At 33.5% G+C, this 12716-nt stretch overlaps 1 protein-coding gene and 1 long non-coding RNA gene across 19 annotated transcripts; one reads left to right on the forward strand and one right to left on the reverse strand.

Moving 5' to 3' along the window:
- Nucleotides 1–880: 880 nt before the first annotated feature.
- Nucleotides 881–8303, reverse strand: LOC104907382 (uncharacterized). 18 transcript variants are annotated; one of them, XR_008968308.1, is made up of 8 exons: nucleotides 8106–8303; nucleotides 6104–6142; nucleotides 5889–5952; nucleotides 5558–5647; nucleotides 2054–4346; nucleotides 1856–1959; nucleotides 1485–1569; nucleotides 881–1287 (listed from the first exon to the last, which is right to left on the reverse strand). It is a non-coding gene; the product is annotated as an uncharacterized LOC104907382 (long non-coding RNA). The 18 variants fall into 18 exon arrangements; XR_008968311.1 differs by having other exon boundaries at nucleotides 6043–6142; XR_008968309.1 differs by having other exon boundaries at nucleotides 6104–6157.
- On the forward strand, nucleotides 3267–5211 carry LOC104907374 (zinc finger protein CONSTANS-LIKE 2). The gene is made up of 2 exons (XM_010696302.4): nucleotides 3267–4010; nucleotides 4676–5211. Exons 1-2 carry the CDS (start codon nucleotides 3267–3269, stop codon nucleotides 5033–5035), a joined length of 1104 nt encoding a protein of 367 aa, XP_010694604.2. The 3' UTR covers nucleotides 5036–5211.
- Nucleotides 8304–12716: the final 4413 nt, after the last annotated feature.

A 12716-nucleotide genomic window follows, 5' to 3' on the forward strand; every position in this document is an offset into this window, starting at 1 on the left:
ACTTTTGAGCAGATTGGAGTAGATTTAGACTCGTATTTTCAAATATATGATATTTTGGACTGAATTTGAACTCAATGAAGTCCAATGATATGCTTAAAAGGGTGTGATGCATAGCCCTTACACAAATATTAAGTATATTTGATTCATAATTCAGTTTTTTTTGAACTCCATGTGATAATTTATATAATGTAGTTGTATGCTAGTATTTCAAGTTAGGATCAGGTGGTAGGTGACAAGTTGGGGGATATCAATGTTCTAAAAAGAATTTATTCACGTTATAAACATTCCGATGATCGTTGCAAAGTGTGAAATTTGCTCAATCAATCACAAAAGCAAAAGCAGATAATGATGTATATAGTTATCTGATAGAGAATATCTTTCTCACTTAAGATAACTCATCATTTTAGTTTTTAAGGAAACTATTACATTACATTACCCCCGTTTTTCTTAATTGCTACGTTGTTTAAACTTTTCTTATCTATAACTATAATACTTGGTTCACCAAAAAGTACTAATATATTTGTTTTTCTCCTTTTCCACCAAAAAGTACTCTTTTTTTTCTACTTTTTCCCCTTATTTTAGAAATTAACATTGCCTAAACTCTTGTAGTAAACGCGATGTAGCGATTAAAAAAAATGGAGGGTGTATCATAATTAAGTGCTCATATCTCTATAATACTATCACATAAAACTTCTAATACATGCTCGGAGCAAAAGTTGGAACAAGTCTTTAACACATTGATGACTCATTATCTATCTTCTCCCTCCTTTATTTCATAACACCTAATTTTGGACCATCCACATTTCCAAACCTAATCATATATAGACCATCCATATTTCCATATCACAAGAGAAAAACAACGAGAAGATGATTCCTAATAGAAACAAAATAATTTTTTTTATTAAATATATGAGTCTACAGCATGCATGGTACATCCAAAGCTATGTTATTCCACAAGTGCTTATTAGAAGGCTTCAAATGAGTAAATGATCGAAATGAGAGAGTTCCTATAAACAAATCAACATGAAATAACCATAGTCCATAAATATATCATGTACACGGTATACTCGGGTGCATAGTACACCGGAACAAAAATGTGACAAATAAAGATAATCCAGGTAGACAGTAAGAGATAGGGTGTGTTGATAGACCTTAAGGTGAGTTCCAAACTGTGATCAAAAGTTGTGGTGAGAATGAATCCTGATCTTTTAGTAGCTGCCTACATGGCATGATAATATTAGGTGTACAGAACTTCTCTTGTCCAAGTAATTGTCCGACTCAGCAAATCTGTCAACACCAACTTTGTTTATTTCACTTTCATGTGTGATTAAAGTCATGAATACATAAATTTATCAACAGTTCTTTTCCATGAAGAAAGCAGCAGATTTCAAAAGACAAGTCAGGTCAACATCATAAATCACACATTTATACAAAAGCTATGCTCTTTTTTCAAATTAAAATAAAACTGAAAAATTGTGACCCACCTTTTTACACTTTCAGAACTAACTGTATCTTAACAGTCATTCCCACTGAGTACTTGTGACTGTCTGCAGAAGTAGCCATGATAACCTTCAAAATCAAAACAGTTTCAGGTCAATATTATCATTAAATTTATCTTTACAAAAGTAAGTCACATTCAAAGAGTTGATAGAATTGATTTACATTACAAACATTAATAACTATGAAATCTTAGAACATAAATGAAACTGTCTCAAGCAAATCCAATATCAGAGGCAATTTTTGATATTTTTTTCATACACAAATATAGATTTTTTAGGACTTCGTTACAAAAATAAGTGAAATTCAATAATTGTTCTCGAGTTCTCGTCTTTGAGATGAAGGTATCATCACTCACATTGTAGCCTCACTACAAACTGCAAACAGAGGGATTTCCACTTGACGATAGCTGTTATAGTTGCTCCAGCTGAGTTTCAGAATATGGGAACTACTTCAGGCATCCTGCAACATGCACATAGTCACCACTTGAAAGATATATATAAGCTCAATTAGAATGTAATAGAACTTTGACAACCCATATGCTATAACTTCTCACCATCTTTGACATCTTCCTCACTATGTGATCTTCCAGAGTTCAATGTAATGTCAAATCCATGTTACAAAGAACATACGGAGAACAATAGAAAGAAAAGTGTAAATTGAGATATGACGGTAAAGATATATCAGGATGACGCTAGATTATTTACTAGTGTAGGATTGTATCTATCTTCATAACTACAAGTGTGAATCCTAGTTCGATTATTTGAAGGGTAAATTAAGCTGAGTTTTCTAGAAATTTCAGGTATTTATGATAACTAAAGAGTTAAGAACTACTGCTCCTAAGATTTTAAACTTGCATAATCTATAGTATAGTATAACTGACTTAGAACTCAAGCCATGATCCTTTTGCGAAATCATTGTTCTAACACAGCACATAGCTACAAAGACATTTATTGTCGGAAAAGGGAAAAGGATGTACCAAAATCCATAGTTATCCACCTGTAAAATTCCATATCTCATCTTAATCAAAAGTTTACTATTCTAGTCATCTTAAACAAGAAGGTAAACCAGCCCATGCGCGTTCACTCTTAAACTAGCTAAGCTTCACTTCACTGTAGAACAAGTTAATTTGCAATTACTGTATTTCCTCTTCTACTGAAAAATCATAGAATTAACCAGTTTAGTCCAACTATAAACTTTCCTAGCAATCTGCATTCTGCAGTATGACTGACAAAGAAAACCTTAAACAACACCACGTGGTATTCACAAGTGAGAAACTGTCAATATGCAGGATATGGCATGGGTAGTAAACTGCCCACCACAAAAAGGACAATGCTTTTGTCACTCCACAGGGTCCAAGAGACACACTAAAGGGGAAAAGAAAAAGAAAAGTAATGCATCTTTCATGCCCTTAACTATATGCTCTATGTGGTCCTCATATAATCAAATAGTTCCATATTTCCATATGGTCACAGCAGCAAAATTGTGGGCCCCTATGAACACCAATGGTTGTGGCTCCCACTTAAAGCGTAGCCAGCCACAAGATAAAGCAACAACTTTCTTCGGCCACTAACTAGTCGCCACCTGTCACTCGCTAGATTCTCCCCACCCCACTTGAGTCCTTGCATAACACTTACTACTTACTTCCTCCTTTTCCCAGCTAAACTCACTTGCTTAGAAATCAGAACAGGAAGAACACGCTTGTAGAGAGAGAAAGAGAGAAAGAGAGAGAAAAGGAGGAGAAAGGAGAAAAAGAGAGAGAGAGAGAGATGATGAAGGAGGAAGTATCAGGAAGTGATACCAATAGTTGGGCACGTGTTTGTGACACGTGCCGTGCAGCACCGTGCACAGTGTACTGCAGAGCAGATTCAGCTTTCTTGTGCACCAGCTGCGATGCACGAATCCATGCCGCCAATCAGGTGGCGTCGAGGCACGAAAGAGTTTGGGTGTGTGAAGCATGTGAGCGTGCCCCAGCAGCTTTCCTGTGTAAGGCTGATGCAGCATCTCTATGTGCTACCTGTGATGCTGAAATCCACTCAGCTAACCCATTGGCTCGCCGCCATCAACGGGTCCCAATTATGCCCGTTGCAGGCTGCGTTTACGGTCCCCAAGGCGGGAGGATGTCTGAGGACAGGTTCCTGACCCTGCCAGAGGGAGATGATCACACCACTGATCATGAAGGGGATGAAGATGAAGCTGCTTCATGGTTGCTACTTAACCCAGTTAAGAGCAGCAACAACCAAAATACAAATGGGTTTTTGACTGGAGGAGGAGAGGTTGATGAGTACCTGGACCTCTTAGAGTACAATTCAGGTGCAGATAATCAGTTGTGTGAGCAGTATAACCAGCAGCAGGAATTCAAGGTTCCTGAGAAGAATTGTGGAGGTGACAGTGTTGTACCAGTTCAGTGTAGGGAAGCAAAAGATCACCAAATACAATATCAAAACTTCTTGTTTGGGATGGAGTGTGAAACAAAATCTGGTTACACTTACAACACATCAATTAGTCAGAGTGTAAGTCATCTATTCTCTTCTTAAATAGAAAGCTTAAGTTACTTTTTCCCAATATTTATGTATTCTTTTGTTTTATGTCAACCTTAAAGGCTATCTATAAAATATAAATTACAGGAATAAAAAAGATTTAGCGTTGACCACCATGAATTACACAAAAGGGAAATTATGAGAAACAAGTGATCTAAAAGGGACTCACATAGACCATCAACAGAACAGCTACTTTACCTCATTTTGTTTTCCTTCTATCATAGCCAAATTAAGTTTTATGTTTGATCCTTGTACTCGAACTTGCTTGGAATAATTAATCTTGCATGTTAAAGTTCTAGCTGTTCAATCCTGTATAATCTTAGAACTTATTAGCCATTCCTATGATTCATGAACAATTCTTATAACGAAGTTTAAGTTATAGTTTTCTAATTTTAATCATCTAAATTAAGGAATATTTGCAGCTGAAAGACATAAAAATGATAGATCTAACAAAAGATTTTCCTTGGTAGAAAGAGTTTTGCAAATTTTAGTTACCCCATATGGATGTTGGAATATTATTCTATTTCTGAATTTAGCCAAACTCTTAAGAGTTTCTTTGTATTTCTTACATGAGATCATACAATACTGTTTCTCAGTACTCAGAAACATGACCAAGATTTTATATTTCTTATCAACAGGTTTCAGTTTCCTCCATGGATGTGGGTGTTGTACCAGAATCCGCCATGAGTGATATCTCTATGTCACATCCAAGGCCACCCAAAGGTACAATCGACCTATTTTCTAGCCCTCCAATGCAAGTGCCAACTCAACTATCACCATTAGATAGAGAGGCTAGGGTCATGAGATACAGAGAAAAGAAGAAGAACAGAAAATTTGAGAAGACAATCCGTTATGCTTCAAGAAAGGCCTATGCAGAGACAAGACCTCGGATCAAAGGCCGTTTTGCAAAGAGAACAGATGTGGAAGCAGAGATGGACCAGATGTTTACCAACTCATTAATGGCAGACAGTGGTTATGGCATTGTCCCATCCTATTAAATCTAGGTGATGTTAATAATGAAGTTGGTTGTGCTGCCATTATAACTTCATATTTTTTCTCAGTGTTGACCTATATGTTTCTTAGTTACTGATGAATTTCTATCTTGAAATTCTAATGTCTTTTTTTGTGTAAATTGTACAAAAACAAGTATATATAACATGCTTTCTTAATCAAACCAGTCTCTGAAAAGGGAATCACACAATGGCTCACAAGTTAAGCATAATAGCTAGACCGTGCTAAAATACATAAGAGGATTCATTCAAGGCAATTTGCTAAAAGATATGAGTCCTGCAATATTTCCTTTTAAACTGGGGCAATTAAAGATGCAGCATGGAAGAGGACGCTGTAGTCATCAGAGAGGCAAGGATGTCTGACTATCTGTATACCCTCCCCCCCCCCCCCCCCAACCACCAAAAAAAAAAAAAACAAAAAGAAAAAAGAACAAGCAAGCGCCTCTTCAAAGGCATATTACTTATTTGATTTATGTTCAAAGAATTAACAAGCAGCAATAAGTCACTTACATTTTCCTTTTCAAAACTCGGAAAAAAACTAAGCCAAGGTTTTAGCAAACTTCAGACCATCTTAAAAAACTGGCCTTCAGTTAAGGACCCCTGCAATGGATCAAATAAAACATGATTAAATTTATTAAGTATGTCCTTGGTACAGGACTACAGGTAAGCTGTAGTCAGATACAATTTATATGGTTGTTTCTTCCTGCTTCAAACAGGTAAGCTGTAATCAGATACAATTTATATGGTTGTTTCTTCCTGCTTCAAGATATTAGTGCCCAAGAACCCAGGTATCACAGAACAAGTGTGGAAAGAGCAAAAAATTGCAGAAAACATATATTACCCCCTATAGCAATAGATTCGCTTCAAGAGCAACGAATCAATTCAGAAACTTCGCCAATGAATTCCTAAAACCAATCAATATCAATGATCAGGATAGTTACAACTTACAAGGCAGATGAGGAAAAAAACGATCCAAAGGAACAAAGAATCACAACCTTAGTGGAGATAAGGTATAAAGCTGAACATCTAGTGGTAATCAGAAGGATATTGACTTACTTTTTCTGGAGAAATTGGCTTTTAAACACGCCATGCCCTCTGCATCATGAAAACCTAAAATCACTTCAGAGTACTACTTAGATCTAGTCCTCTAGTTAAGGAAAAAATATTAGGATTCATCCTCTTTAGATAACAGTAATTAAAAATGAAAAAGCATGTTTCTAAGCCAAACAGAAGCCATCTAAATTCAACAGGGACAGCTAAGACTGCTAAATGAACCATTAACTGCTGCAAAAATCTAATATTACTAAGAAGACGACAAGCTGCATGTATGATGACGCAATATGCTCAAACCTTTTCTTTTTTGATCAAAAAGAAAGATGATATTCAACTATTCAGCTCTGTTAACAGCAAAGGGTTGAGTGCATATTCTCGCAATCTGTTAGACCCGTGTATTTGTCAGACATTATGGCTTTAGCATTCAAACCTACCCAAATGTCAGACTTTGTGACTTGTGCATTTAGGCTCCCGTATTCAGAATCCATAAGATCCGGCATAAACAACTTACTCTAATACCTGTGATGTGGCACACGCTTTTTCATCAGTTAACTGGCCTTTGGACTTGGCTTTTGCTAGTGGTAAACAAGATAAGAACCATCAATCGCAGCTAGTGGCAGGAGTTGAAAAGAGAAGGAACTTTATACCAAACCAAAGTTTTTGTTAGCTAGATGGAATAATATCTACAAAAGGGAAAAGAAAAAAAGCAGCAGCCAAAACTGATGATGCGCCATAGTAGCAGATGTAAACAACTGTGCCTAAAGCTGGACATCCAATTACCACATTGATTCTACACAAAATCTCACTCCCCCATATTTACATAAAAGTGTTGGCCTGAGTAAGACATGTCTACAAAAGTGTATAGCACTCTAACTTGAAGAGGACCTCAACAATTAACTATGGAGTCCAAAAGAACCACATTGTACCAGAGGATCTTGCTTAACTACTACCTTATGTGATTTTGGGATCCATATTCTCTACCCACTAAATACATTTTTAACCCATTTCATGGCCATTGAGAAGCACACCATTTCTGACGGAGGATTCTACCTATAAGCATGATTAAAACAAAACTAAACAAGACACAAATACAGCATTGAAACGCTTTTATCTTCGGCAACTCACATCTAACTTTCTCAATACCAAGTAAAGCACAAATGTCCCCAAGTCATTCACTCTTCTTGCTGCCAAGTGAGCCACATATGGCTAAAATTAGTCACTCTTCATCAACATAGCATACAATGTCATTCCATTCACCTTTCTCGCTGAGGGTAGGTAAAGGGGTTTAATGTCACGGCCCTGCTCCTTCAGCTGAGGCGAGGCGAGGCTCGTCATTAACATAATAGTGATTACTCTATTCTTCTAAGAGTCATACATGCAAAAAAAATCTTAAACTAACAGTTCACCAACAAAATCAACTCTTCATTTTTGCCACATTGTCTATTAAAATAGATTATCTACCATTAACATAGCATAGATTAAAAGTTATTGAAGTATTGAAATCAGAAGAGAATGAGACATAAAACAGGAAACATGATCTCAACACCCTTTAGTAACCTGATCATATTTTCCTCCTTGCTTTTCGAGTTTGAGATGAAATTTAGACACATAATTCCAACATTAAGTGAGATCATTCCATAACTACAACTTACTAGATTATGTTAATTTTTTCTTCATTCTTCTCTTATCAGTTAACAGAAATTTGCTAAATTTCTTTGCTTTTCTCCATTGGATCACCAATCTTCTAACAAAATCTCAATTAAAGGCAATTGTTTTTCATCAAATTAAATATAATTCCCTAACCGACATAGTACAAACATTATACTATAAACATTAATGAAAAAACCCTAGATAATTCTATGGCAAAATATATCATTGTCCACAATTTTCACCCAATATCAGTCAAAATTCCATCTTTGTAAATTATTCAAGCAACGACAAAATCAGTTTCTACTAAAAACAATTGAATAACATAATAGCCAACTTAATCAACCGAAATATTAACCTTTTGGGTAGCGAATTCATGTCTGTTTGACCGCAATTTCAATCAGCAAGTAGCTTCAGAATTACGCGTCACGGATCTGAATTTGGGAAATTATTATTTTGTCAAAGAAAAATTTTTTGTTGGAAAGAATCTTTACGATTTTGTAAAACTATTCCTTATCTAGTTGGTCTACGGCGCAATTTAGATCCTGCACCAGGGTGTAGGATGAGGAACCTACACCTTGGCCAAAACTATGTAGTTTTGATGCTTTTAGGAGGGCCAAAATTTGGCAGGCTTTTGGCAGAATTTTTAGGTGGGCCAGCTTTTTCTCTCTCATCACTCACTCATTCCCTCTTTTTCTCTCTCATTTATTTTTCAAGAACCATTTCAATTATCTCTCTCATTTATTTTGTTCTTCATTTATTTCTCCTTATTTTCATTCATTTCTATTTTAAATTTCCAAATGTTGATATTTGATTTTATATTCTGTTTTGCATTTTTAAAACTTTTTTTAATGTACAAATGCATATGGTTTGATGTACAATAATATACGAGTGTACATTTGAGGATTTTCAGTGATCAAAGTATTGACCATCAGTGTACATTGTGATTTATCCTTATTTACGTTGGTTGCGGAACCTTTTTTTTATTATTAGCTCCACCTACAGTTGCATGTACATGCACGTACATTGCATGTACACTTTGTTGACATTCATGTACATTAAGTGGGTTACAATCATGTTGTTATGTGTTGACCTTTTAATCTAGTACTCATATTGAGTTTTTTTTTGTTTTGTTTGTGTCTATAGAATATGTTATGCATGCATGTTAGTGAAGCTAATGTATATTTAGTCATACACAATGATCATTAACGCAACTTTAATGTACACAGAACAAAGTCAGCTCTATAAAATAACTTGAACATTTAGTCATAACAACATTGTACATTCAGGCTTAATAATTGAACAATCTTGTTAGAATAATTGTACATTGAGTCATATCTAGTGAACATTCAATCAAACAATAATGTATCCTTATTTTCAGTGATCAAAGTAATGACCATTAGTGTACATTGTGATTTATCCTTATTTACATTGGTTGCGGTACCTTTTTTTATTATTAGCTCCACATACAGTTGCATGTACATGCACGTACCTTGCATGTACACTTTGTTGACATTCATGTACATTAACTGGGTTACAATCATGTTGTTATGTATTGACCTTTTGTTTTAATATCCATATTGAGTTTTTTTTGTGGCACCTGGAGCACTATGAGGTATAGGACTGTAATTGTACATATTGAATTTCATTAGCGAACAAACATCAACACACCAATGTACAAAGATTGCAAATTACTCACTTGACATCAGCTTTAGGAATTGGGTTACTTTTATTCTATTATGTTTCTTTGTACATTCTTGGCTTCGTGGTTGTTCATTAACAAAATCAAAATGTACAATGACATCCCCCCATAAAATCGTCAATAACACACAATGAACAATAATAGACATCAAAACAAAAAAAAACTCAATACAAGAATTAAAACAAAAGGTCAACACATAACAACATGATTGTAACGTTAACCCAGTTAATGTACATGAATGTCAACAAAGTGTACATGCTAGGTACGTACATGTACATGCAACTGTATGTGGAGCTAATAATAAAAAAAGGTACCGCAACCAACGTAAATAAGGATAAATCACAATGTACACTGATGGTCATTACTTTGATCACTGAAAATCCCCAAATATACACTCGTATATTATTGTACATCAAACCATATGCATTTGTACATCAAAAAAAGTTTTAAAAATGCAAAACATAAAATAACATCAAATATCAACATTTGGAAATTTATAATACAAATGAATGAAAATAAGGGAGAAATAAATGAAGAACAAAATAAATGAGAGAGAGAGAATTGAAATGGTTCTTGAAAAATAAATGAGAGAGAAAGGGAGGGAATGAGTGAGTGATGAGAGAGAAAGAGCTGGCCCACTTTCATAAATACTACCAAAAGTCTGCCAACTTTTGGCTCCCCTAAAACCATCAAAACTACGTAGTTTTGGACAAGGTGTAGGATGCTCATCCTACACCTTGGTGTATAATCTACTAATTGGGTCTACGGGGGTGATCGGCAATAATAGTTATGGTCGCAGTTAAAAGTTAATTCGGCAATCATAAACCGTAGTTATGTTGGTAGCTTTTTAGGCTATGTTCAGTTCACCTTATTTTTGCTTATTTCAGATCTAATCAGATCAGATCAGATCAGATCAGATCAGATCAGAAAAAATAAGTTCAGATCAGATCAGATCAGAAAAAATAAGTTCAGATCAGATCAGATCAGATCAGACCAGATCAGATCAGATCAGATCAGTTCAGATCATATCAAACTTATATTTAAAAACTTATTATTATTAAATATCTTTTACTACATATTAATAAAAATTATAATAATTGAATATTAATAAAGTATTCATTAAGACGAATCAAACAAGACCCCACATGACTATATTTTTTCTTATATATTAGAAAAATCTAAAAGATTATCTCAATTGTGAATAGTGTCAAGATTCTAAGTGACAAAGATAAAAAAATACAAAGGGGTATTATTATTTACTAGTACATTTGTTCAAAAGAATTATTATTGTTGTTGTTGTTGTACTTATTAATTATTAATATTGGTAATTATTATTAATCTTGTTGTTACCATTATAAATGTCATTGTATTATTATATTAAGTTATTTTGTTGTTATTAAATAATAGAAAATTAAAAGCCACATGTTAAGAACATAAGATTGACGCAAAAATAAGAAATATATAAAATATGATATCTCAAATTCATATACAACGAAACTACTAATTTCGGATTACATTTCAAAATAAGCTAAGTGTGAATACAAATTATAAATTTAGATTCGGTATACCTCTTCTTACCGAATTCCAAATCTCTCTAGCTATTTGAAGTTGCACGATATTTATTTATTTTTTGCTCAAGTCATAGTTGTTTGTATATCTTGTTCTATTTTATATGGAAAAAAAGAGAGTTCAGTTTGCCGACTTCTCAAGTGTGAAACTTTTTTTTAAGGGAAAGTGTGAAACATTGTATAAGTGCTCTTATAAAATAATGACTTGAGTTATATAATTATTTTTAGTAATAATAATAATTATGATTATAATTATTATTGTTGTTCTTATAATAATGATAATAATAATAATTATTATTAATAATAAAAGTTGTATAAAAGTTGTAATAGAAATAAAATGATAATAATAGTAACACTATAAAGAAGATCTTATAATGTATTGCATAATAATGATTTACAAAGTAATAATATAATAGTAATAATATATTTTATAAAAGATAAGATCTTGTTGAAAAAATAAGTTCAGATCAGATCAGATCAGATCAGTAGATCAGATCAGAAAAAATAAGTTCAGATCAGATCAGATCAGAAAAAATAAGTTCAGATCAGATCAGATCAGATAAGTTCAGATCAGAAAATTTTAGGTGAACTGAACATAGCCTTAGTTGTGAGAGTCTAAGAGCAGCGGTTAACTATACCGGTAACGATCATTGGTGTGTAGTTATTACTTATAGTTGTCCAAGTAGCAGTATAGTACATTAATGTACGATAAAAGAAACGGTTAGAATAGTTGTTTGCAAATAACTAGTTAAAACTCAAACAAACTTTTATATATAATTTATACACCATTAAACACTATCCCAAAAGTTACAAATTGTAGCTTCAGACAAACACTACTCAAACACACTTATATACCACTAAAAGCTACTTACACCACTACTTACCAAACACTATTATTTTTTAATTTAACTTTTTTACTGAGTCAAGACACTAAAAACTACTTAAAAACTTGTGTTGAACATGCTCTACATGTATATTTAATTTTATTAGGGATTTCTTTTTATTTTATTTTCTTATGTCACACTAATCAGCTATTCTTCATCTATGATTAATTGAATTGATTTAAATTACACGAATTACAATTGATTTGATAGAGTGCTCATTGAAATTTACATTGCATAAGAATATTAGGAGGATTTGAAATTTTTAGAAGTTTCAAATCTTGGATTCCAATCGATACTCTTACTTTTTCCATTTTATAATCATATTTGATCCAATTTGATGTGTTTGTTAGTTTGGACTTTTTTTAAGGGGTTAATTTGGACTTTTGTATAATATAGATTATGAGCATTCAAATGAATGAATTAACATATAAGCATTTCTCATGTTTATACCATGTAACAAAATTGTTGATCAAAATTGGAAAGCCACGTGCAAATACAATACCAAAAACTCTTGGGTCCAATGGTATGACTTCTTATCTCTCACATAAAAGACTAAGCTTCAAATCTTGATGGAAGCAAAATAAATTAATATTGTTGTGGGTGGAGATAGGAAGAGAAGGGGTTGGGACTTGTTGGACCTTTCGGTAAATGGCCTTGTGCGAGAGCAGCCTAGAAAAAATTCATTTTAGCACAAAGTTCCTGAAAGATGGCCCAAAAAAATGTGCAAATACAGTGGAACACATTTTTTGGTAAAGTTAAAATAGACCACATAAATATTTTATTAATTTCATTTATTTATATTTATGTTGCAGGAG

Source organism: Beta vulgaris, chromosome 2, assembly GCF_026745355.1.
Source record: "Beta vulgaris subsp. vulgaris cultivar EL10 chromosome 2, EL10.2, whole genome shotgun sequence".
Taxonomy (NCBI): Eukaryota; Viridiplantae; Streptophyta; class Magnoliopsida; order Caryophyllales; family Amaranthaceae; genus Beta; species Beta vulgaris.